The sequence below is a fragment of the Chanos chanos genome, chromosome 8 (genome assembly GCF_902362185.1).
Source record: "Chanos chanos chromosome 8, fChaCha1.1, whole genome shotgun sequence".
Lineage (NCBI taxonomy): Eukaryota > Metazoa > Chordata > Actinopteri > Gonorynchiformes > Chanidae > Chanos > Chanos chanos.
This window is the reverse complement of record NC_044502.1, coordinates 5,916,151-5,938,951: the sequence shown is the minus strand read 5'-3', so window position 1 is coordinate 5,938,951 and position 22,801 is coordinate 5,916,151. Positions and strand designations below refer to the sequence as shown.

The 22,801-nt window shown below is 45.9% G+C and overlaps 2 protein-coding genes across 2 annotated transcripts in view; one reads left to right on the top strand and one right to left on the bottom strand.

Moving 5' to 3' along the window:
* The window catches only part of wdsub1 (WD repeat, sterile alpha motif and U-box domain containing 1), an 11,839-nt gene extending 6,222 nt beyond the window's left edge, over nt 1-5,617 (top strand). The window contains exons 8-12 of the mRNA XM_030781171.1: nt 64-78; nt 1,051-1,083; nt 2,789-2,965; nt 4,859-4,993; nt 5,466-5,617. Coding sequence (XP_030637031.1) covers nt 64-78; nt 1,051-1,083; nt 2,789-2,965; nt 4,859-4,993; nt 5,466-5,617 — 512 coding nt within the window. The remainder of the gene's footprint in view (nt 1-63; nt 79-1,050; nt 1,084-2,788; nt 2,966-4,858; nt 4,994-5,465) is intronic.
* A 3,475-nt stretch (nt 5,618-9,092) lies between these two features.
* The window catches only part of tanc1a (tetratricopeptide repeat, ankyrin repeat and coiled-coil containing 1a), a 55,323-nt gene continuing 41,614 nt past the window's right edge, over nt 9,093-22,801 (bottom strand). Inside the window, 16 exon segments of the mRNA XM_030781169.1 lie at nt 9,093-9,314; nt 9,405-10,548; nt 10,987-11,087; nt 13,166-13,312; nt 13,551-13,642; nt 13,776-13,805; nt 15,289-15,421; nt 15,758-15,933; nt 16,396-16,519; nt 17,081-17,137; nt 17,139-17,215; nt 18,225-18,306; nt 18,749-18,949; nt 19,509-19,745; nt 21,987-22,109; nt 22,497-22,605. Of these exon segments, the coding sequence (XP_030637029.1) occupies nt 9,093-9,314; nt 9,405-10,548; nt 10,987-11,087; nt 13,166-13,312; nt 13,551-13,642; nt 13,776-13,805; nt 15,289-15,421; nt 15,758-15,933; nt 16,396-16,519; nt 17,081-17,137; nt 17,139-17,215; nt 18,225-18,306; nt 18,749-18,949; nt 19,509-19,745; nt 21,987-22,109; nt 22,497-22,605 (3,055 nt within the window).

The window sequence follows — 22,801 nt, the reverse complement described above, 5'->3', positions numbered from 1 at the left end:
TCTCTCTCTCTCTCTCTCTCTCTGTCCCCCCCCCCCCCCCCATTCCCTCTCGCGGCAATGAAGGCAAATCTCTCCCTGGTGAGTGTGTTTATTGTGTGTTGTCCGTTGTCTTAGGTGATGCATAGTGCACGTAAGCTGTTTGGATGCAGAACTCATAGCGATGATGTCAAAGAGGATTAAAGGAAGATGGGTGAAAAAGGAAAAAATAAACGTGTTTGGGGAGAAAGAGCTTTTAATGCAACACATCTTAAATATTAATCTTCCTCTGGCGGGAGAGCCGCAGGTGAAGAATTAAATCGGCTATTCGGTTCTTTGCTGTAACCCTAGTTTTTGATTAGAAGAATAAGTTGAGGTATATCCGTTCCTCTCGTTGCTCTCGCGGGGGCTTTTAGGTAACGTGGTCCTCCTCCCCCCCCTCCGTCTCAGTGCGTTTCTGAGAAAACCGTCAAACAAGACAAATGTGGCTTAATAGACACCCGCTTGAGTTCAAAACTAATAATACACAGTTTGTCCTTCTCTTCCTTTCTCTCTCTTCCTCCTCTTCTCTCTCTCTCTCTCTGTGCTTCAAGTATCTGCTCATGGCAGTACAGTTGCGAGAGTGGAAAGGTGGAAAGGACCTGAGAAATCTCAGATTAAAAAAGGAAAAACCGGAAGCTTCTCCTCTCCTCCACAGAGCTTCCTTGCTTCTTCTCCGTTTCTCGAGAACAGAAACACTCGTCCTTCAACTGTATTACTTTATGACACTGACCAAAAAAATCATCTTCCTTTATTCCTCTGTCTTCTTCGCCCTTCGTTCGACCTCTCTGGGCTGTCCTTCTCAATGGTGCGAGTGTATGATAATTCCCATCGTTATCCTTGGCTTCATTCATATGTAAAATGCCTCTGCTGCCTCGGACAGGAGGAGGAGTAAGACTGGCCTCTTGTCGGTTGGCCTTGTGCTGTTTCCTTTCTCTGGGGTATGCTGTTCTCCTAATCATCTCGTTAGCGTCGGGGATGTGGTCGCCGGCGCATATTTAATGTCTGTTTGTTCTCTTCCCACTTGTCTGGCAGATGAAGCCGCGTCCGCCTCCTCTTACGAGAAAGGTAAGAAAAGCTCAAACCTGCCCCCCCCCATACTGCACAAACAACAGTAATGGTTAGGAGTATAGTGTTGACAGTTCCGACAGTTATTCATTTTATTATTTGATGGCTTAACTCATCTCAAAAACACTGAAAAACCAAGGATTTCTCATAAGTAGGTGCAGTTAAGGGTGAAATTTGAGTATTAAAGTGTTTGATATAATTCATTAGTCGAGTATAAAGGGAAAGTAGGCACTATTTTGAGAAAATAAAGAACAGAACTATAAAAATAACGATTTGTGCGTTTCTGCTGTTAGGACGTAAGACGCAAGACATTTTCTTTTGTTTTGTTTTTTTTTTTTTGGTCATTTCACTCTGTTCGCTCTGTTGTCTGTTCATCTATGGTTGGTTGCACAGCAAAGTTTACCTCCCCTAGAATCAGTAACACTAATACTTTATTCATCTTAGAGACAGCCCCTGAGCTTAGCCTCTAGAGTGACGATGATGATGAAGATGATGAAGAGTGTGTGGAATATGCTTTCTCACACTGACAGATACTCACTTCTTCTTCTTGTCTTCTCGAATTAACGTCTCTCATTCTGTGCCGCTTGTCTAACAGAGAGAAAGAGAGAGAGTAAGAGAGAGAGAGAGTAAGAGAGAGAGAGAGGGAGAAAGGAGGTGTGCTGAACGTGACGTTTACGGAGCTGCCCTAAGATGTAGCATGTTTGGATCTAATAGATGTTTATGCTGCTGGAGCGTGTCTGCGACGTGTGTACTCTGCATTGTCAAGGTGAAAAACTGCTCCAGATATCCAAACAAATGGGCAACAAACAGGAGATGGAGAGAATGAGAGAGGAGAGAGCGAGAGAGAGAGAGAGAGAGATGCAGTGGGGAGAGGTGGGCTGGATAGTTAGAGAGGATTCTGTTTGACATAGAGTAATTCAAGGATGTAAAAAGAGGAATTTTTATGACTGCGTTAGTTAAGATTTAGATCAACCATAAAGAGCGAAAATGCATACCGTAGTCTTATCACAGATGCATTTATGGTTAATATCCCCCGATTAGAGGAATATTCAACTATGTCGAATAAAGTGCGAAAATCACAGCAACACGTTCGTGCCTTGAATGCAGGAAAAAAAAAAAAAATTAGCACTTAGATGTGTCGCTAACATACACACACAGATGCAGTCGCTCATTTCTGAAATTCTCTTTCTCTGACTAATTTCGCCGTGAGAAATGACTTGGCATTGACGCGGCTTGCGCGAAGGTCGTGTCTTTTTTTGTTGGATATGGGTTGGTAATGACTCTCTGGAGGCCTGGATGAGATAAGCCGGAATAAGATGAAAGACGTTGAGCGCTAACACGGAGAGCCCTGCCGCTAGTCTTATCTCCTCTCGGTTCTGTTGATCAATAGTTCTACTCACCTCGAATAATGATGATGTATTGGCATTGCGGTGGATGAAGTAATTGGAGAGCCTTAATAATGGGGGCAATCTTATAGCTTTTCGCCGTTTTATTTAAAGAATTAATCTAGGGTTTTTGGTTAGAATCGTAGCCAAGCGATGTGTCGCTTTACAATTTATAGACCCGATCTTAGGGCTAACTTTAGTGTTTTTCGCGTAGCGTTTTGCAGGTTCGTGTACATTTAAGCTCACGAATTTCCCCATCGTGAAATGTATTGAATACCAAAACGAAATGCTAAGTGAAGACCGTTTTTCGAACACTTTAGCCAGGTTGCCGGGCCATTCCAGACTGATGGTGTGCGAGTGGTCAGAGGATGACGTGTCTTCTTGGTTACGGGAGGAGGGACTTGACACGCTGGTGGACGCGTTTAAGGCCAACAACATCGACGGCACTGAACTCCTGTCTCTGAGCAAGGAGTCGCTCATCTCAGAGATGCACATCGGTAAACCTCTGAAACCGTACACACACACCGCGTTCTCAAACTCTTCACCGTATTTTCTGAAACTGCACGCGGTCTTCAAGCCCTACACACAATGTTAATAAACTACAGAGCACATTCACAAACTTCACGCTGTGGTCATAGACTATACAACGTAGTCGTGGTACTGTACACCATGCTCACAAGACACACTGTAGACTACATGCCGTATTCATGTTTCACGCTCTATTGTGTGCTAATGTTTCTCACTACAGTTACTCTCTGTGCATGACAGTATGTGTAATGATGGTCAAAGGAGATATTGTTGTTATGAATAACCATGTGTATGTAATCGCATACTTAAGACAGGGGAATATAATATTTTTTTCAGGGTTATAGATTATTACCTGCTATGGGAACATAGGTGCACTGAAACAGTGTAAATCAGCCACGTTTGCAAAGGTCAAGTGTGAGGCGAAGACTATTCTCAGTATAATCCTTCTCGAATATGAAACAGGGGTCTGAGAAGCTTTACAGAGAAACACGAGGTCCAGGAAAAATTATACGCCTGAATCGGAAGGGATATTACACATTAACAAAACCGTGGAGAACACGGCCTCTGCTCGGTATCTTAACAGAAAATCGCGGATCAAGGGTTCGCTCGTACTCTCTCGCCAACACAAACCCAAAAAAAAACCAAAACCAAATGGGAGAGGTCCGGCGTCATATGTAAACATGAGATTTATGGAGTGTTACATAACGCTGTTAGAGGCTTTGGCCCCGCTCCAGACAAGCCTTTATGCATTTTAAAGCTGATTATCGATGCTTAAGACTCTCAAAAAACCTCTCAGACCATTACATAATCCATCTCCTATGCCCCTTCCTCACAAAATACATTTAAAAAAAAAAAAACCCCAAAAAATCAAATCACGCTGTAATGGACAATACCGATAGAAAAGAAAGAACTCCAGATCTCCTTGAGAACGACATTTATGTTGTAATGACATTTATGCAAATGACACAAAAAGGCATGAAAATGACATTTGGCTTTTTTTCTTTTTTTTTTCCCCCCGAAGCCCCAATTCTCTAATATTCTTCCTGCTGCCTGGTATTTGTTTTAGTTACTAAGCAGTAATAGAGACACTGGATATTTTATAATTACAGTGGGTTTGGTAAGCCTTTGACCATGGGTTCTGTGTGCTGTCATTGTTTCCTTCATGACCGCATCGTTATTGAAAAGCTCTGTGACCACACATCAATCTGACCAGAGCTTGTGGGAACACACAAATCATAATGCAGGACTCTGTTCCATCCGCCTGATATTTCTCCTCCTCATTCATGGATAGAGATATATTTTCATTGGATTATCCGGGATAATCCACGCCAGAATAATGTGTGAGAGCGAAAGAGAGGGAGGGGGTGTGTGTGTGTGTGTGTGTGTGTGTTATTGTTGCATGGTGGGTGCCAGTATAAAGAAGACAATTCGAAAAGGGTTTTTCTTTGTTTTTGTTCTTTGCTTGGCAGTTGTCCAAAATGAAACACGGAAGAATACTACATCTTACACCCAACGCGTTGTGCCCCAACGTGATTAAAAACATTACCTTAACACACTTGGCGTCTCCCCAACAATGCTAACAAGAGAAATGATGCCGGGAGCACTGAGCTAAACTGTATTCATGCAGTTAAACCATAGCAGCTGTGGGAGTTGTTTGACAAAATCGTTTTTGCAGTAAGCTGGATACCTTACATCAGTATCCTGCTTCACTTCAGGGCTGACGAGTGTGAACGCTCTTAAACTGAATCGGACAGTTACCGACTCTGGGCTGAATGTAAATGAAAGTGATGTGGCTCGCTTAGCTTTAGGCTGACATATAGCCTGGTTTTGATCATGTTGTCTGCTCGCTGCGTCTCCGTCAGAGTCAGTGGGTTTGCGGAGTAAAGTCCTGAGGAAGATCGAGGAGCTGAAATCGGCTTCGGTGTCCACGGGAGTCCCGGAAGAATACCTCTGTCCAATCACGCAGGATATCATGAAAGACCCCGTCATTGCTGCAGGTGAGAACAGCGTGCGACCGCCCGCCGGCTGTGATCCGTGATGAGGCAAATGGCCTGTTCACCATAGGTTTGTGGGTTTGAACCCCACAAGTCTTGACAGTTCTCTGTTAATGTGTCCCTGAGCAAGACCTTTTAACCCCGCATTTGCTCCAGAGAGATGTAACCTCTGACCTATATAATGGACGTAGACAAAAACATCAGCTATACAAATGAACACTAGCGAAAAATTGCTTTAGAGAAGGTTGTAATGTAGTACTAATAATAAGACAATCGAGGCGTCAGACAAGCTTAGAATTTAATAATTGCACGTCACAGCTACAGAGCCACCTAGAGTGTATACCACGTGTCATGATGTAGACTCTTCTCTTGCGAGATCTTCCGTTGATACAAGTGCATAGCTCCTGTGTGACCGTTATTATCGTGTCTGTGAAACGTAAAAAGCCTGGCGTTCTCTCTCTCTCTCTCTTCGCAGATGGCTACTCGTACGAGCGGGAGGCCATCGAGAGCTGGATCAACACGAAGAGTCGTTCCAGTCCCATGACCAACCTGCCCCTGCAGACCACTCTGCTTACCCCCAACCGTACTCTCAAAATGGCCATCTGCCGATGGACCAACTGCCACTGACCCCAGGAACACCCCCCACTCCCCCAACTGTGAGAAATCAACACCCCCTCCCCATGTCCAGGACCAGCACGGTAGTACTGTGCCACTTAGAAACAAATGCTTAGATTGGATTTGCATGCAAATGCTTTCCATCTTAAGGAGAAGGCAGGGTTAAGTTTTCAGGTTATGTCATTACATATTAATCGCGTATAGCTGTAAACAGGGTTTGCCCTCTCTGTGTAGGCATGGCACTTAAGACTGTGCGAGCAGTTTCTGAATAGGATCTTTGCTGGAGGTCAGTTTGAGGCTAACGTACATTTCGTTTGTGCTAGCGTAGCGTGGCATTAATACAAAGACTCTTGGGCTGATGTAACCCAGCTTTAGCTCATACCTGTATACGCAGAGCAATCATAGGTACCTTTAGAAGTTCCCTTGTCGGTGCCAAAAGAGAAGCATTTGAAAAGACCAAGCGGACAGCGCACCGCCCGCGTTGCTTTCAGTGATGGTCAAGAAAAATGCTTTTCAGAAGTACTATCCCCATATTTTAAGTTTCTGAGCGGCACTTAAATGTCATCAGGTTGAAGACTCGTAGCGGAGCTAGACTTCAGGTCTTAATTTCCAGGTTAATGTAGACTTATTTTTGGCGGGTGAGTTTTAGGACGTGTATGTTAACAAAAGAAAAAAGGGAGACAGCCCTCTGCTGGAGCAATCGTAATTCTTACCTCTATATACTATGCATTTACATGTTAGTATTTAGTGTTATATTTCTAAAGATATATGATTCTGTGTTATATTTATGATATATTTTATATATCGTTTTGCATGACATTATAAGACACGTGCAGTTAATTCTCTCAATCTGTCAGCCTTCAACGCCTTGTCCTTTTCTCAATGTCTTTGATTTCAATGTCTTTGATTTGTCATATAACGAAAACAAAGTGATGTAGGGGAACTGTAATTATATACACTGAAAGTTAGACAGACATGAGTATGTCAAATGACTGAAACAGGAGGATCTGCTTGTCGACTGTAATCAAACACAAACGCAAAACTGATTTGTGTTATGAACGCAGCGTCTCGCATGGACTGTAGATTTTCAACGTGACGCATAATCAGACCAGTAAAAAAAAAAAGAAGAGAATGAAAACGGAAGGGACTAATGGGCTATAACACTAAACATAAGCAATTGTGGAAATGGAATGCAATAAAATAAAGAAAAAAAAAAAAAACTCAGAAAACCCAATAAACAGAAAGAGTTTTCATTTTCCCTGGGTTTGCAGAGACCGGTTGTGACCATTCGTTCTATAAAACTGTGAACGAATGACCGCTGCTGGATTTTGCGGGCGTTATAAACCCAATTGTAGGCACAGCATGTATACTGGCTACAAACCAACAGAATGTCTTTTAAGTAAAGCATTATGTGCAGGTAGACTGTGCTGACCATGTATAAGGTCATGTGGTCTCTGATGAGTCTTTTGGTGTAACCGTATGATTAAGATTAAGATTAAATCTCCATGATTGCGCACACACACACACACACACACACACTGTGAGCAGTGAATCTGACCTCTCATGGCTCCAGAGTGCGACCATTTTTATCGCACATGTGACCAAAAATCTGTCAAGTGCGACTAAACATTTTCATTGGTCGCACCGGTGGGCCTGACATTTAGCAGGTCTGTCTCTGTGCGTGCACGTGTGTAGCGTTATTTCTCTCCCCTCCCCCCACCACCCACATTCTGCGAAGACCTGCCCCCACTCTGCCTCTGATTGGCTCTGACCCTGATATTCTTCTTCGCTGAATGCGGGGGGGGGGGGGGGGGGGGGGGGGTGAAGCCACACCCTGTACTCCTTCCCGAGCAACATCACAAGCTTAAAACATAACCAGTCTTTCGAAATGAAGAGAACTGTTGATTGCAATTTCTTTGTGCTGTGATTTAAATAAAGAAAAAAAAACATTTATCCGGACCTGTACCACGACCTTTACCCCTTTTCCTGTTTACAATCATTTACGTGATGTTTTAAGAAATTACCAGTGTGAATGGGAACTGACAAAAAAAAAAAAAGTTGCGCTTAAAGTGTTTTACTGCGGCGCCAAAAGCCGCGGTGAACAATTTTGGGTGCACCTAATTGATGTGCTGGTGCACCTAAATGAAAGAGTTTGGCGCACCAGTGCAACCAATGGAAAAAAAGTTAGGCTGCAGCCCTGCCTCTGCATTTAACCTGTCCTGACAAACCAGTAGTGAGCACACACAACCACTGGGCACAGGAGCAGTGGGCAGCACAAGGCACTTAATGGAACCGGCGACCTTTCGGTCACAAGCCTGCTTCGCTAACCCTTAGGCCAGGGGCTGCCCCTCCGTGGTCAGTGTGTGGTGAGTATGTGAATATACTCTGTATATGGAGTTTGGATCATATCTTTGTCCTCTGAAGTGGGGTTTTATTTGTTCATACAGTTTATATTAGATGGCAATGTTTAAATACAATTATAAACACTCAGAATATGATTACGGACTGCAAATAATATACATGTTAAAATTGTACCTACGTCACATTCCCCTACAAATCCATCCTGATTTCCCCAACAGAAAAAAAACAAACGAAACAAAACAAAACGAAACAAAACAAAAAAAACAAACCTTTCTTCTTTTGTTACAAACTATAACTGACATGCACGTAAACCAACATTTTTTCTTTTTTTTTTTTTTTTGAGAAAACAAAGCATATATCATCTTTAAATCTGAAAATGCTCTAATCATGTCTTATAACAGCTGTGCAAAAATAACTAATATATATATATATAAAATATAGTCATATTGCTTTAACAATCAATCAAGCCACAGGCGTCATAAATAAATAGACATTAACAATAAGCATGTAGAGACAAGATCGGGAGGAAAACCTGAACATTGTCCAGCACCCTTTCACACACACACACACAAACACACACACACAGAGACCTTATTACAGACCCTCCTCAAAATCCGTTCCTTTTCAACACACACCCTCTTAATTTTCTACAGCTCTTAAATTGTCTCTATTTGCGAGTTATAATACAAATGCCAAAAGTACCAATAACCGTATCGATAAATATACAGTCAGTGTGCTTCGTTTCTTTGCAGGCAATTCTGTAATATCAGTGCTGTCTTTTTGCTAATCTTATAATTCTTTTCGTCTGGAAAAACAGCCAATAAGCTACAGAGGCCAAACAGTAGACAGAGAGGTCGAGCAGAGCAGAGCTAAGCCTTACTGTAAGTTTATATCCTCAGTCCACAGGAGAATTAGATCTGAGCCTTTTTCTCTTTTTTTTTTCTCAGAAGAAAAAGAAGAATGTTCGATAACTGCGATTGGCATTAAGCTCTGTCCCAAAAAAAAAAAAGGTAAATTTGATTCTCTACCTTTCAGTCTGAGTGTGTGTGTGTGATTGAATTAGCGTCTGCATTAAGTGTCCTGGGGTTTTTGTTTCGTTTTTTTTTTTTTTTTTTGCCGCCGAGAGCTACACGTTGGACTCGATGAAGGAGCGTTTGGGTTTGATGGAGCTGATCAGAATGGGATTGTCTCTGGCCAGGCTCGCCTGCTTGTGCTTGCTGTCTGTGAAGTGTTGCTGCAGGGTCAGAGCTGGGTTGCATTCCCTGTAACTGGGGGCTCCCGGGTGGAACCTCTCCTGGTGAAACTCGCCCGCGCCGTGGGTGCCGTTGTGCAGGTTGCCCCCGGCGATCTGGAGCTGCTCGTGGTAAGTGCTCGTTTTGGGGCACTGCGGGTCGCAGTTCAGTCCCTGCTGGGGGTGGGCGCCCATGACGCCGGTCGCTTTGTGACCTCCCAGCCCGTCTGGCGAGTGACCCTGACGGCCGTAGCCGAGGGTCGCGTTTCCATGGTGACCCTGGCTGGCGTGGTGACCCGGCTGACCGGGGTTGCCGTGACTACCCTGCTGTTGCTGCTGGAAGCGAGCCGTTTTGTCCATGATGCCCATGAAAGGACGGGGCTTGTGCTCGGCCACGGCCACGCGCTCCGGCCTGGCGGCGACGTCCCCGGCGACGGCCGCGTTTTCGCTGGCGACGGAACCCCTGTTGCGCCCTCCGTCGGAGAGGTTCCCGCTGGAGGCCAGGCTGCTGGAGGAACTGGATACCCTCACGCTGCTGCTGAGGCCCAGTTCTCCCCGCGCCTCAGGACCTCCCTCGTGAGACAACACGGAGAGGAGCTCGTTCCCCCGAGACGACGTGACGTGGGCTTGGGAGGGGTGGCCGGAGAGAAGCCCGATCTCCGGGTGCCCGGGGTGGGGAGCGCCGCCGCCCGGCGCAGGGCGGTCCGCGGAGTGTCCGGCGTGAGGCGCCGCGGGCGGGGCCAGGGGGCTGATGTCAATGCACGGCCCCGCCCTCAGCGAGGCGGGCCTGTGTCGGCTCGGCCTCGGGCTGGAGGTGCCGCACTGGGGCGGGAACTTCCCCGCCGCCCGGGCCTCCGACTGCAGAGACCCCCCGGCGTGCTGACTGGTTTTGACAATCTGAGCGTGCCTGGAGGGGAGACGTTTGTGAGAGGCCCTGCTGGAGGAAGGCGCGGGGCCGGAGGAGGAAGTCCCCAGCCCCTGGAGGTCGGCGTGGGCCAGGCCCAGGGAGTCGGGCAGGGTGCGGGTCTGCGGGTAGTGGCTCTGCTGCCGGGCGGCCGCCCGCCTCTCCTGTCCTTCCTCGCACCTCTCCTCGTCGTCGCTCTTTCTCAGCCTCGCGCTCTGGATGTCGGGGCTCTTGTCGGCGCTCTGCATGGACTCCTCTTCGTCCTCGTCCTCTTCCTCGTCTTCCTCGGGGTCAGAGTGATGGACGTGTTGGGCGGCGTGTTTGGATCCGGCCCGCTGCAGCTGCTGACACTCCTCCTCCACGCGGGCCAGCAGGCGCCGGATCTCCCGGTTACCGGGACACAGCCGAGCCGCCTCGTACAGGTCCGCCAGCGCCGCCCCAAACTGCCTGTGAGAGAGGACAGAGGGAGAGAGAGAAAAGTGGCTGAACGTTACAGCAGAAACCAGCCGTTTACTGAACCACAACCTACAGGATATTCATTCTCCTGTATTTCTAGTGCATTTTAGTCCGTTCGCCTGTAGCTTATCATTATGCACAACACTTCAGTGTCATGCATTCATGAGTCCTCATTTCCTGCGTGTCCTTCAACGTTTCCAGACCTCCCACTTGAGCAAATACATATTATAAATTCAGAGTGGATATTTTATATATGTACATATTTATGTGCTTATCACGAGAGAGTAATAGGATCCAATACGGAACAGCAGAGCAGGGTCTGGACCTGGACTCTTAACTGTCTCCTGCACGTTCCTCAAAACTGATTAACGTTCTCGGGCGAGAGGCTTCGGCGGGGCCGGGACGGGTTCCCGTCACGTCCGGACTTACCTACTGCTCCTCTTGGCTCGCGCCCGGGCGTAGAAGGCCTCGTAGGACTTGGGCTTCAGCTCCAAGGCTTTAGTGGCAAACTCCTCAGCCATGCCAAAGTCCTACAGAGAGAGAGAAAGAGAGAGAGAGAGAGAAAGGGAGAGAGAGAGAGAAAGGGAGGATGGGGGTTGACATGAAAAGACTCTTAGGACACACGTAGAGCAAGTCCAACTTTCTGCCTCAGGCTGATTCTTTTTTTTTCTTTCTTTTTTTTTCTCTCTGACTGATTCCCATGTTTGAGCTTATTCAGAGTCATTAGCTGCGGTTCCGTTGGCCTCTTCCTTTATTCCAAATGAAGGTTCTGTTGTGCGGTTTGCCTCATTGGCCATGCCGATATCCAACACATTCTTCCTGTTCATGAGCCCTCTGGACTTAAATAAGCCCTCTTTTACTCTCTCTCGCTCTCTCTCTCTCTCTCTCTCTCTCTTTCTTTCTTTCTCTTTCTTTGTCAGTGTTCAGGTGAAGTCGCGTATAATCAGAAATACCTTTTTTAGATTCCGTCCTTGAGCAACAGAGAGGTCGGAAAGGTAGCGAGCAGTCAGATAATGATGCCATCTAAATGTTTAATGACGGCCCATCATATAAAATGGCCATCATAATTCTGCCTGCCACTGTGCCCGAGGTACTAGCTCCATTATGTACACACACACACACACACACACACACACACACACACATACACACACACACACACACACACACACACACACACAAGCTCCTCATCAGTGTCTCCTCTGTTAACACACAGTTTCAAACATAGCTCTAGGCTCGCGATGAAACACGTCTCCTCTCACGAACCCATTTTAACAATGAAATGAAGCTGGCCTGATGGAAGGTTTATTTGGTACGTTTTAACTTTACGCGCTGCGTGTTTGGTCGGTGAGCGCGCTCAGTGAAAACGGGTGACCTCTAGTCATTCTGACGCCTGTTAAATTATTCAGGTGTTTGCAGTAGCATGTCAGATCCCGTCTGACATTTGGATGTGTGCACACACACACATACACACACTGCCTGATCCGATAGATCCTAACGTATGACAACCTCCACAAGTGACTGGCTGTTTTTTTTTCCTGCCCCTCCAATAAAATCTCTTTCACACGAGATTTAGCGGGAAACAAGTGGATCTGCGAAAGTGACAGTTCTCACCATTCACGCTAAAGCGCTTTAACAAGTGTTAAGTGGCTTCGCCACACTGCCGTAAAAGGGACTATGCTGGAATCTTTGTTGTTGTTGTTGTTTGTTTTTTTTTACTGTTACCTGTTATGTAGACTAATGCGTTAATTAAAGAAGATTAGGTATGTTTACTTCTCTGAGTTAGCGGCCTGGGTGATGCAGCTGCGGCTTGTTACTCTCTGAGGTAACTCTAGTTGCTAACTGCCGTGATGTAGCTCCGGTCGACGTCTCTACGGCATTAAAAAGTCACTCAGGATGAGGTGGCAGAGTTTACAGTTGGCTCACGTCCTTTGGCTTTCTCCAAACATAAACCTCATCCAGACGTAGGAAAAAGAAAATCTTTTTGGACAATGTTAATGTACTCCACTGTCTCCACAGAATTGGGGTTTTTATGCTCATTATACCAATTCATGTGTTTTCAGGCCCCGGGGTTTTGGTTTTCGGGCTGTTCCCGAGCGGTAGCCCTACCATAAATATAATGTCTGTGACGATGACAGTTTTAACTGAGACTGGATCACGGAGGTGAATTTGGTTCTGGGAAACTTTCTTTGAGGTTCTTGTCTTGTGGGTTTGTATGACTTTCCTATTAAGCTGTCGTTGTCACTGGTACTGTCTTTCTGACGCGAAATATATGATTTTTCTGTTTCCCCCGACAGGCGCGGTAGCGTTCAGGGCACCGGCTAAGCTACCTCTTTCAAAAATATGTTCCTTCGAAATATGAGTCATTTTTGGTCTGATCTTTCTGTTTTGTTCTCCTTTTATTGTCTAAACTGCAGCCAACAAGGCACAAAAACTGCCTTTATGGAGAATGGACACATTAATAATGGAACTGGGAGTTTCCAGCTCAAACCGGTCATTGAGGGACGGTCATTGTATGCTTAGGTGCTGACCGTGTTACGTGTGTGTGTGTGTGTGTGTGTGTGTGAGCGTGTGTGTGTGAGCGTGTGTGAGAGAGAGGGAGACGCACGTTGGTTTTGCGGCGGCAGCGTGACAGGTTGAGGTAGAGCGAGACCCTCAGGTCTCTGAAGGCCTTGAGGTCCTCACCGAAACCTTCTCTAGGAAACTTCCTGAGAGCATACTGATACCTCTGAGCGGCCTCCTTCATCTTCCCTTTCTGACACACAGAGAGAGAAAGAGAGCAGGGTGGAGGGAAAAAAGGAAAGAGAGGAGAGGGAGAAAAAGAGAGATTAGGACAGAGAGAGTGAGAGAGAGACAGAAAAACAGGGATGCATAAGGACATTTTCCACCCCACAAACTTCTCCCGACGGATGGATCTGAACCTGTCAGTGTACTTAGTGAGATAATGGATCCTGTTTATTACAACGGACTTTCACTCCGGTGGGTAAACTCACCTTATACAACAAATTACCCTCCTCCATGAGTTTCTGTAGCAGGATGATGAGAATATCAGGTTTGGACGTGGCCATGGCCCAGGCAGCATTCCCTACACCAAAGAGAAAGAGAGAGGGAGAGAAAGCCAAAGCAACGGTGTTTAATCTTAAGCCTTCATCTCAAGCTCCCAGCCAGTGCAGTGAAATGACAACGGGTTCAGAGTAAAAGTGAGGCAGAGGCTGTACCTGATCGATCGTACGGAGATGTTCTGTAGCCTTTAAAAGGGTGTTAATTGAAAGCGGTTTGAGACAGAAGAAGGAAAGAGAAAGATGAAGAGGAATTAAGAGGAGTTAGTAGGAAGTTGTTTTCCAAACAGACAGGCATTTTAGAACACAGAGGGGGGGGGGGGGGGGGCGAGGCATTTGTCACCAGTACAGTGCACTGAGTTGAGCTGTAGAGCTGTGTGTTTTGTAGTGTAGATGTTTGGCAGAATGCTGAAATGGTAGGAAGTTCTTGTACTTGCGTAAATATTGTGCTTGGCAAAAAGATGAAAAACGCTGTTTCTCATCCGAGGAGCAAAATAAGTCTTCAGGGTTGAAGACAAAAATGTGTGTGTGCGTGTGCGTGTGAGGAAAGGCGAATATCTCCAAATGAGGACTCTATGGTCATTTCAAAAGGAAAAAAAAAACAAGAAGAAAAAAACGCTTTGTTGGACGAACAGCAAACTTTGTGGGCTGGTTTGGAAAGAGACATGAACTTTTTAAAGAACGTCTAAAAATGGAAACTAGGTCTCTTTGGTTGTCCTGTGATATTATTTGGAGAGGGAGGGAAAAGCAGAGAAAAACGAGGCACAGTTTAAATGAGGAGAAGAGCAGGATGAGAAAAAGCAGCACTAGAAAGAAAGAAAGAAAGAAAGAAAGAAAACACTGAAAACTCCAAACCTCTACTTTCAGATTTCCCTGATGACTCGCAGGACAATTCAGATAATCATTTATTTTTGTGGTTCTGAGCCCGTTTCTCACTGGTGCTGAATTGGTGGTGAATTAGCTTGGGGGGGGGGGGGGGGGGGGGGGGGGGGGGGTTGGGGTGTGTGTGTGTGTGGGGTGGGGGGGTCATTATGATCCTGACTGGTAAAAGAAATTACACTCCGACCCTTTGTATCACCCATCATTCAATCCCAATCGAATCCCAAACTTCAACGTGACGATTTAAGCAAAGTCCGGCTGAAAACCCGTCAACAAACGGAGCAATTACGGGTCAGGCGGCGCTGACGGGCCGGGAACCGAATTTCTGGGTTCGTAAACACTCTGTGACCTTGCGCCGAGGGGGTGGGGGCGGGAGCTGCAGAGTCACTGCGTAATTGTCGGGCCCCCGGCCGGTGTTCCGAACGACAGCCTCATACATCAACGACGTCCTAGTTACAGCGACGAGAGAGCGAGAGATAGAACCACCCGGAAAAAAAACAAACCAAAAAAAAAAAAAGGCTCCGATGATACTATGGCCTGGTTTCGATCGCATTCAGGACTTGACACAGCACGGGAACGCGACGCAGCGCTTCCTTTTCAACCAGCTGGAGAAAGGGGATTAAAAAAAAAGAAAAAAAAAAAAAAAAACAGATGTGGCCACGTTCTAGATTTAGAACCTCCTGAGGAACCCTGACACTAGGCGTTCTAGATTCAGGAGAACCCTGGGGAGGATGTCATGGGGGGTGGGAGTATGTGTGTCATGATGTTCCGTTGCGATGTTCCGTCGACTCACCCAGCTTGGCTCCTTTCTTGAGGAGGGTGACCACCACGGAGGTGTTCCTGCTGCCAATGGCTCTGTCCAGGGGGCGCATGCCACTGTAATCCATGTGCTCAATAGCTGCGCCTTTCTCCACGAGGTAATGCACCTGAGAGAAACAGGCGTCAAAATTAAACCTGTGACCACACCCTCTCGGGAATAAATCAAACCTTCCACCGCACTCCGAGGAGAACGACAGAGCACACTTTATAACATACTCAAATCTACAGAGGTTAACAGGAAGTCATCTGCATATACTGTTTACTAAAGGCTCCAGAGTAGGCATTGTTCCAGTTTATGTCAAACCTGTGTGCCGAGCTCAAATAATGTAACACACCAGCAACTGATAATGTTATTGATTTTTTTTTCCTGTGCAAATATAACTACTGGGTGTGTAGAATCTCAGTGAATCTGTGTGTGTGTGTGTCTGTGTGTGTTGACTCACTATCTCTGCATCTCCGTAGAAGGCGGCCAGGTCCAGGGGGGTTCGTCCGTTTTTGTCAGTGTGATCGATCACTGCTCCTCTCTCCACGAGACACTGCACTACAATCTTCTGACCTTTTAAACATGCCCAGCTCAACGCACTCAAACCCTCTTTATCCACGGCAGTTACGCATGCTCCTGACACACAAACACACACACACACACACACACACACATACACATACATACATACATGTCACCATAAAACACTGATAAATTGACTTCATTATCTGAGCTCTGGATGGCATGCTAACTAGCTAACACGCGTTCCATTCAGACTCTGCTACAGACGCATAAGCTACACAACAGCAGTCAAGGTCATGAAGATACATCAATACACGAAGACCATTATCATCACACATTAGTGGAATGAAGCTGTCATTGACCACAGTGCCAGCATAACTCTTTTCATCAGCCTCCCTCATGACAACTTCACAAACATTTCTGGGAACAAACTGTCCCCTTGCAGCGATTATTTCTCTCCGGCGTCAAGGCGTGACATCAGCTCCGTTGGATTGGATAAGACACGAGAGGTCGTGCCCTCTGACACACTCCTCCCCAACCCCCCCTCTCTCTCTCTCTCTCTGTGGAGTTGCTCACCTTTAGAAAGGAGGAATTCGACGGTGCTCAGGTGTCCTTCAGCGGCTGCCACCATAAGCATGGATCGCCCGTGTTTATCGCCGGCGTTAATCTCTGCCCTGTGCTCTAGCAGCAGCTCCACCACCTGAATACAGACAAGAGTTCAGGGTCGAGATGGAGAACAAGCTCTTTAAGTGAGACTGAACGACCCGTGTATGAAGCTGGGTTGACCAGACTGAACGACCCGTGTATAAAGCTGTGTTGACCAGCACTGCGTTGCTGGGTCTTAAAGTCAGTGGTGCATGTCAAACAGCTTTAAGGTCACATGACTTGACACAAGAATACTGTATACCGGGGGGGGGGGGCGCCACGGGCCTGCTGTTTTTCTTGTCAACTAACTACATACAATCTGTGATTGGCTGAAGAGCATGCACACCTGTTTTCAAGGGGAAAATCAACAGGTAACTAAGAGGTGAAAACAAAAACCTCCAGGACCAGATTCGCCCACCCAAACTGTACACGGCACACAATCCGATCTTACTGTTTTTTGTCCCAAACCCTTGCCAATCTATGAGGTAATAGGTTTGGAACCGACAGGCCTCTCGCAACTGACTGACCAATGAATGTGTGAGTGAGTGAGTGACGGAACGTGTGCATGCACATGTGTGTGTGCATGTGTGTATTTACGCGTGTGCGCGTCTCTCACCTCTGTGTGTCCGTGCCTTGTGGCGCTGAAGATGGGAGAGACACCTCTGCGGTTTGGGCTGCGTAACCACGGCACCCTGCTCCAGGAGAAAGACACACCCCTCCAGCTTGCCCCGCCCAGCGGCAGCGGTCAAAGCTGCGAAGAGAGCGATAAACATTAGCACTGGCTAATGCTAAACGTCCTTTCAACCAGCCCCGGCGGCCGTGATAAAATTCCCAAAACCACACTGCTGATTATGAAACTTACGCAACTGCTTCACATGTCAAGATTCAACTGTCAAATATAATTTAGTATTCAACTTTTCAGGGCTAATTGGGAAAAACAGGACTGCCAGGATTTCTCTCAGGGAAAAAAAAATGGATGGACGAATACATTATTTTACTGCTAGCGTATATTTATATAATTCATTTTCATACCAAACACAGGCAGTTCTATTGAACGTTTTTTGGCCTTGTGGTTATGAAAACAGGGATAATTTTGGGATGCCGCTATAGCAGTTACCGAATGAGTTGAGAGACTCGGAAGGGTTTGGGGAAAAATCGCAGGCTAATTGTGGTAGGCTGGTTACTAGCAGTATCAACAACACTCTTAAGCCAGTGCACATAAAATATGGAGAAATTTATCCGCTTCATCGACACACCATCTCCTGTTCCGTCACTGAAAATAGCCTTCAAATAGCTTCGAACGACAACTCCTATTTCTGCCCGGCCTTGATCTTCGAACATTAAGGCATGTTCGAAAAGCTAAAATTCGCCAAATCAATACCACAGACTTTGGTGACCACTGGCTTGAGGCCTTTGGGTTTTAATGACAAGAGGGTTCAGTTCGGGACACAGATGGTGCGTTTGGAGGCTTCGGCCCCTCTGAAATGCCCTGTTATCAAACTACCCAATCTGCTGCTGAACTCAGCTGACCCCAGCTGAAAAACAAAAATCTCAGCTCAAATCTTTCATACACATTTCATCCAATGACAAAATGGGACTTAGTCCAAAGCAACGTGACCATAAAGATGTTTTATCTTCTTAGTAAGGACTCGTGCGGAGTTTTTTTAGGACTAATGAGGCAACGTAAACAGAATTTGGGAGTAAAAGCACTAAGATATATAAAAAAAAACCAAAAAAAACAATAGAAGTGTAAACCATACCAGTCTCCCCCCATAAAGTATCATGGCCGTCGATCTGTACTTTCAGATCCTCCTTGGTCTGAGCCAGTAAGCTCTTCACCACCTGGTTACACAGATGACATGTAAACATGAAACAACAAATGACATATCCCTTTCTAAACATACCCCTTTCGGAACAGATTATTAAAAAAAAAAAAAAAAAAGCTTTCTGTGAAAAGCAGAGACGGTTTCTTTTAACAGCTTTTATCTCGATTCGGTTACATTGAACATCACCTAAACTGCAGAAAAATTGTTAGAAGCTGGATATTAATGTGTACTTATCATTCTGACATCCTCTTTTGTGTAAACAAAAATAACATTTCCTCATGTATTTCCTCAAAAAAAAAAAAAAAAATCATATATTCCACCCACAGAACCACCACTTTAACAACCTTCCCTCTCTTTTGTTCTTAGAAGCCAAATTGCTCTTAGACCAAGCCTCTTCTCTCTCACACACACACACACGCACGCACGCATGCAGTGATTTGGCTGGCTGCTGCAGGTACCTGTGTGTGTCCCATGCTTGAGGCTGCGATGAGAGCCTGTTGGAGGACCCTGGTCTTGTCGTTGTTGTTGTTGTTGCTGACACTCTGTTGGGGGCCTTCAGGGGTCCACTCCTGCTCCAGCAGGTACTCCATAATAACAGCGTGACCCCGAAGTGCGGCGTGCACCAGTGCACACTGCCCGCTCTTATCAGCCTGGTCCACCTGGTCAAAGAGAGAGAGATAGAGAGAGCAACACACACAGTGAGAGTGGTTAAGCTTGTGAAAGACCATGCTGAGAAAGAGAGAGAACAGAGAGAGAGAGAGAGAGAGAGAGAGATAGACCATGAATGACCAAGTTCTCCAGATGAGTCACAGACTCCATTGAGGAATAACAGTTTGGTTTGGTGTGTGTGTGTGTGTCTGTGTGTGTGCGCGCATGCGTGAGTGTATGTGTGAGTGTGTGTGTTGAGTTTTGGCTTTGGATTCAAGGAATAGATGGATCCATTTTAGTGGTTTGGCAAGCCACTGAAGCTGAGTTTGTTGAACACACGTCCACATGTGCTGACTGTTTAATTTCACAATGACCTAAAAAGTTTTCCTCAACACGACTGAATCCATTTCCATATACTGTCTTCATGGTAACTCAAAACCAAAACTAAACACTTCTCTAATGCACTGGAACTGCTTCTTCCTTTTGCTTAAATTACACTCTTCCATGTGTGTCTTGTGAAGGGCTGGAATACTGGAGGGGGTGGGATGAGGGGTGGGGGTTGGTACAGACCTTCGCTCCTTTCTTACAGAGGAGCTTGACCACTCCCAAATGTCCCGCAGCGGCTGAGAAGCAGAGGGGCGTCATCCCGTTTTCAGAGGTGCCGTCCACGGGCGCGCCGAACTCCAGAAGCAGAGAGACCATCTCCCCGTGGCCTAGGTGGGCCTGTACGCACAGCACGGGGGCGCTGTTGAGCACCTCCGTCCGATAGCTCACGCTCGCCCCGCCCAGAATCAGCAGACGACTCACCTGGGAGGAGAGGTTAAACGCATCTGGATCATGTATGCATTCACACTACAATCCGGATTTACTGGAACCAGATTCGCGAATCCATTTCCATGTGCTGCAACAATGATAGAGCTTTGGGTTTACACTGACCATTAAGGAGATGTGTTGTCACAAGGTTTAGTGAAGTTGTTGATACTAGAGCTCACAAAAGCCTTTTAGTGTATTTAGGCCTTGTGTATCTGACACAGTTACTGACCAAAGACATTTAAGAGTAAAAGGACCGTATGTATGTAAGTATGTCTTTGTTTGTTTTCTGGTTTGTGAAATCATGTACATGATAAAATATGGTCTTTTTTTCACTATAGAATCGAGGCAGTTAAGACTTTCAAGGGCTGCTTGACTAATTGAGAACAGACAGTGTGTACCACAGGCTGGTAACAAGGAGCGTTTTAACTAAACATCTTGGCCGAGGTTAGCATCAGATAGAGGGAGAGGGAGAGAGAGAGGGAGGAAATGACACAGAGGGATGTCTCCAAAAACCTTTCCTGCTGACCCATGAGGGCAGACACATTGAATCATCCCTTTTAAGAAAAACTGAACAGGAAATAAACTCCACTTTTACACACACACACACACACACACACACACACACAGGTAGGCAGTATTAGTGCAGTGCCGTGGCCTTTGGTAAATATATCGGTGTACCCTCTCTTGTCTCCTTCCAAATGTTCACTCAGGCTAAGATCTGTGCTCTCATGTGGCACAATGTAATCTCTGCCTTGAAGTACACACTCTCACACACACACACACACATACACTCACTCTCTTATTCAATTTCCTGTTATGAACAACCGGAGAGTAGCCTGGCACCTCTGAGCCAAAACTGACAAGAGAAAGTGGAGCAGAGAAACTTCTCTACATCTGTGTATGTGAGAGAGAGAGAGAGAGAGAGAGAGAGAGAGAGAGAGAAAGAGACAGTATGTGTGTGTGTGTTGGATGTCTTTACAAATCATATGATTCTCTGTACCCAATTCTGAATCCATTTCATGCAAGAAAGCAACAATTGAAAACTCCGACAACGTCTCTTCAACAGCCTTGTTTGTGTGTGTGTGTGTGTGTGTGTGTGTGTGTGTGTGCATGCGTACACATGCGTGTCTGTGTGTGTAAAATATCCATCCTCCTTTTTTGGTAAACAATCTTCTACAACAACAAAAAAGACAGAAAAAAAATATGATTCTCCGAATCCATAAACGGGTAATTCTGAATCCATTTAATAGAAGAAAGAACCTCTGAAAATGTAACTCTTGAGCAGAAGGGGGGGAAAAAAAGCTTCTCTGTTGTATTAAATCTGGCATATGAGGCCTTTTTCTTTTTCTTTTCTTTTTCCTTTTTTTTGTGGTAATGGGGACTTGATTAGAATGCTGTATGAATCAGTAGGTGTTAAAAGCACAGGAAGTAGAATCTCATTTATTTTATCCAAACACCACAGGGATTAATGAGCAGTTTGTCTGCCAGAGAGCTGTCAAGGACGCAGACAAACTCTCTCTCTCTCTCTCTCTTTCCCTCTCTCTTTCTCCCCCTCTCCCCCCTCCCCCCGCCCTCTCTCTCTCTCTCTCTCTCTCTCTCTCTGTCTCAGAGATGTTCGTTTTCATTGAAAAACACTACAGGAGAGGGCATTACACATGCCCGCACTATGGGAGACAGAAGTCTAGACTACCGCAATTAGCACGTATAATAGAGTTAATTAATAAATGCAGTAATTATATGGGTCGTTATGTAAAGCCATTTTCTGGAGGCTGCCATGCTAATTACCAGACTCAGTAGAACTTCTGTGACAACACACATCAATTAGTTTTCATCTTGGACCGGACTGACACGAAGATGGAGACGGCAATTTCTCAATAGTGGCTAAACAAGCAGACATTTGATTTTGTGTGTTATAAAAAGTGTGTGTGTGTGTGTGTGTGTGTGCGAAGGAGAGAAAGACAGAAAGAAGGAAAGAAAGAGTACACAGAGATAGAGAGAGAGAGAGAGAGAGAGTCCATTATGGCTTAACTGTCATTTTAACCTTGTCAGTGGGTTGTGTGTGACCTCTTAAAAAGAGGCTGCTGTGACAGGGATGTGTGTGGGAAGAGAGGGAGATGGAGAGAGCGGAAGCAGTGTGTGTGCGTGTGTGTGTGTGTGTGATGTCTGTGTGTATGTGTGTGTGTGTGTGTGATGTCTGTGTGTGTGTGATGTGTGTGTGTGTGTGTGTGTTCTCACCTTGACGTTGGGAGTGTAGAGATTCCTGAGGGAGGCGAGGGCTGCAGAGAGACTGTCTGTGCTGTAGCTAATCCACAGGGCCTGCAAAACGCTGGATGACACCCCCGTCCTCTTACTGTGACCCTGAGAGAGAGAGACAGAGGGAAGAATTACAGAAAGGGAATGAAGGGATGAGAAAGGTCGAGTGACAATAAAAGTAACGTCACATGATCCCCATTTTTCTGTTTGCACTGATGCTGAAGTAGAAATATGTCTTCATATAAAATATGCTGGAAATGGAAATGTAGATGGAAGTGTCTTTGTGTAATGCTGGCCAAATAACTTACAGCCTCTTGCTTTTTAGGGCAGTTGTCGATGCGTGTGTATGTGTGTGTATGCGCATATGTGTGTGTTTGTGAGGGTGCATGCGTCTGTGTGTGTGTGTGTGTGTGTTTGTGTGTGTGTGTGTGTGTGTGTTTGTGTGTGTGTTTGTGCGTGCATGTGTGTGTGTTTGTGTGTGTGTGACAGTACCTTAAAGATGTGTGCTTTAAGGATGTGGTGGCCAAGCTCCATAGTTTGCTGGCGGTTCAGTTTGCCCTCCTGTCTGGACAGCATGAAGGCCATCAGGGCGTGACCACTCCTGTTACACACGACACCACACTCAAAGAGTCAAAACTACACACACACACACACACACACACACACACGTATCTACAACACTGTCACTATCATCATAATCATTATATTACTCCTGTTACACACGACACCACACTCAAAGAGTTACAAAGAACTACACACACACACACACACACAAGTATCTACAACACTGTCACTAT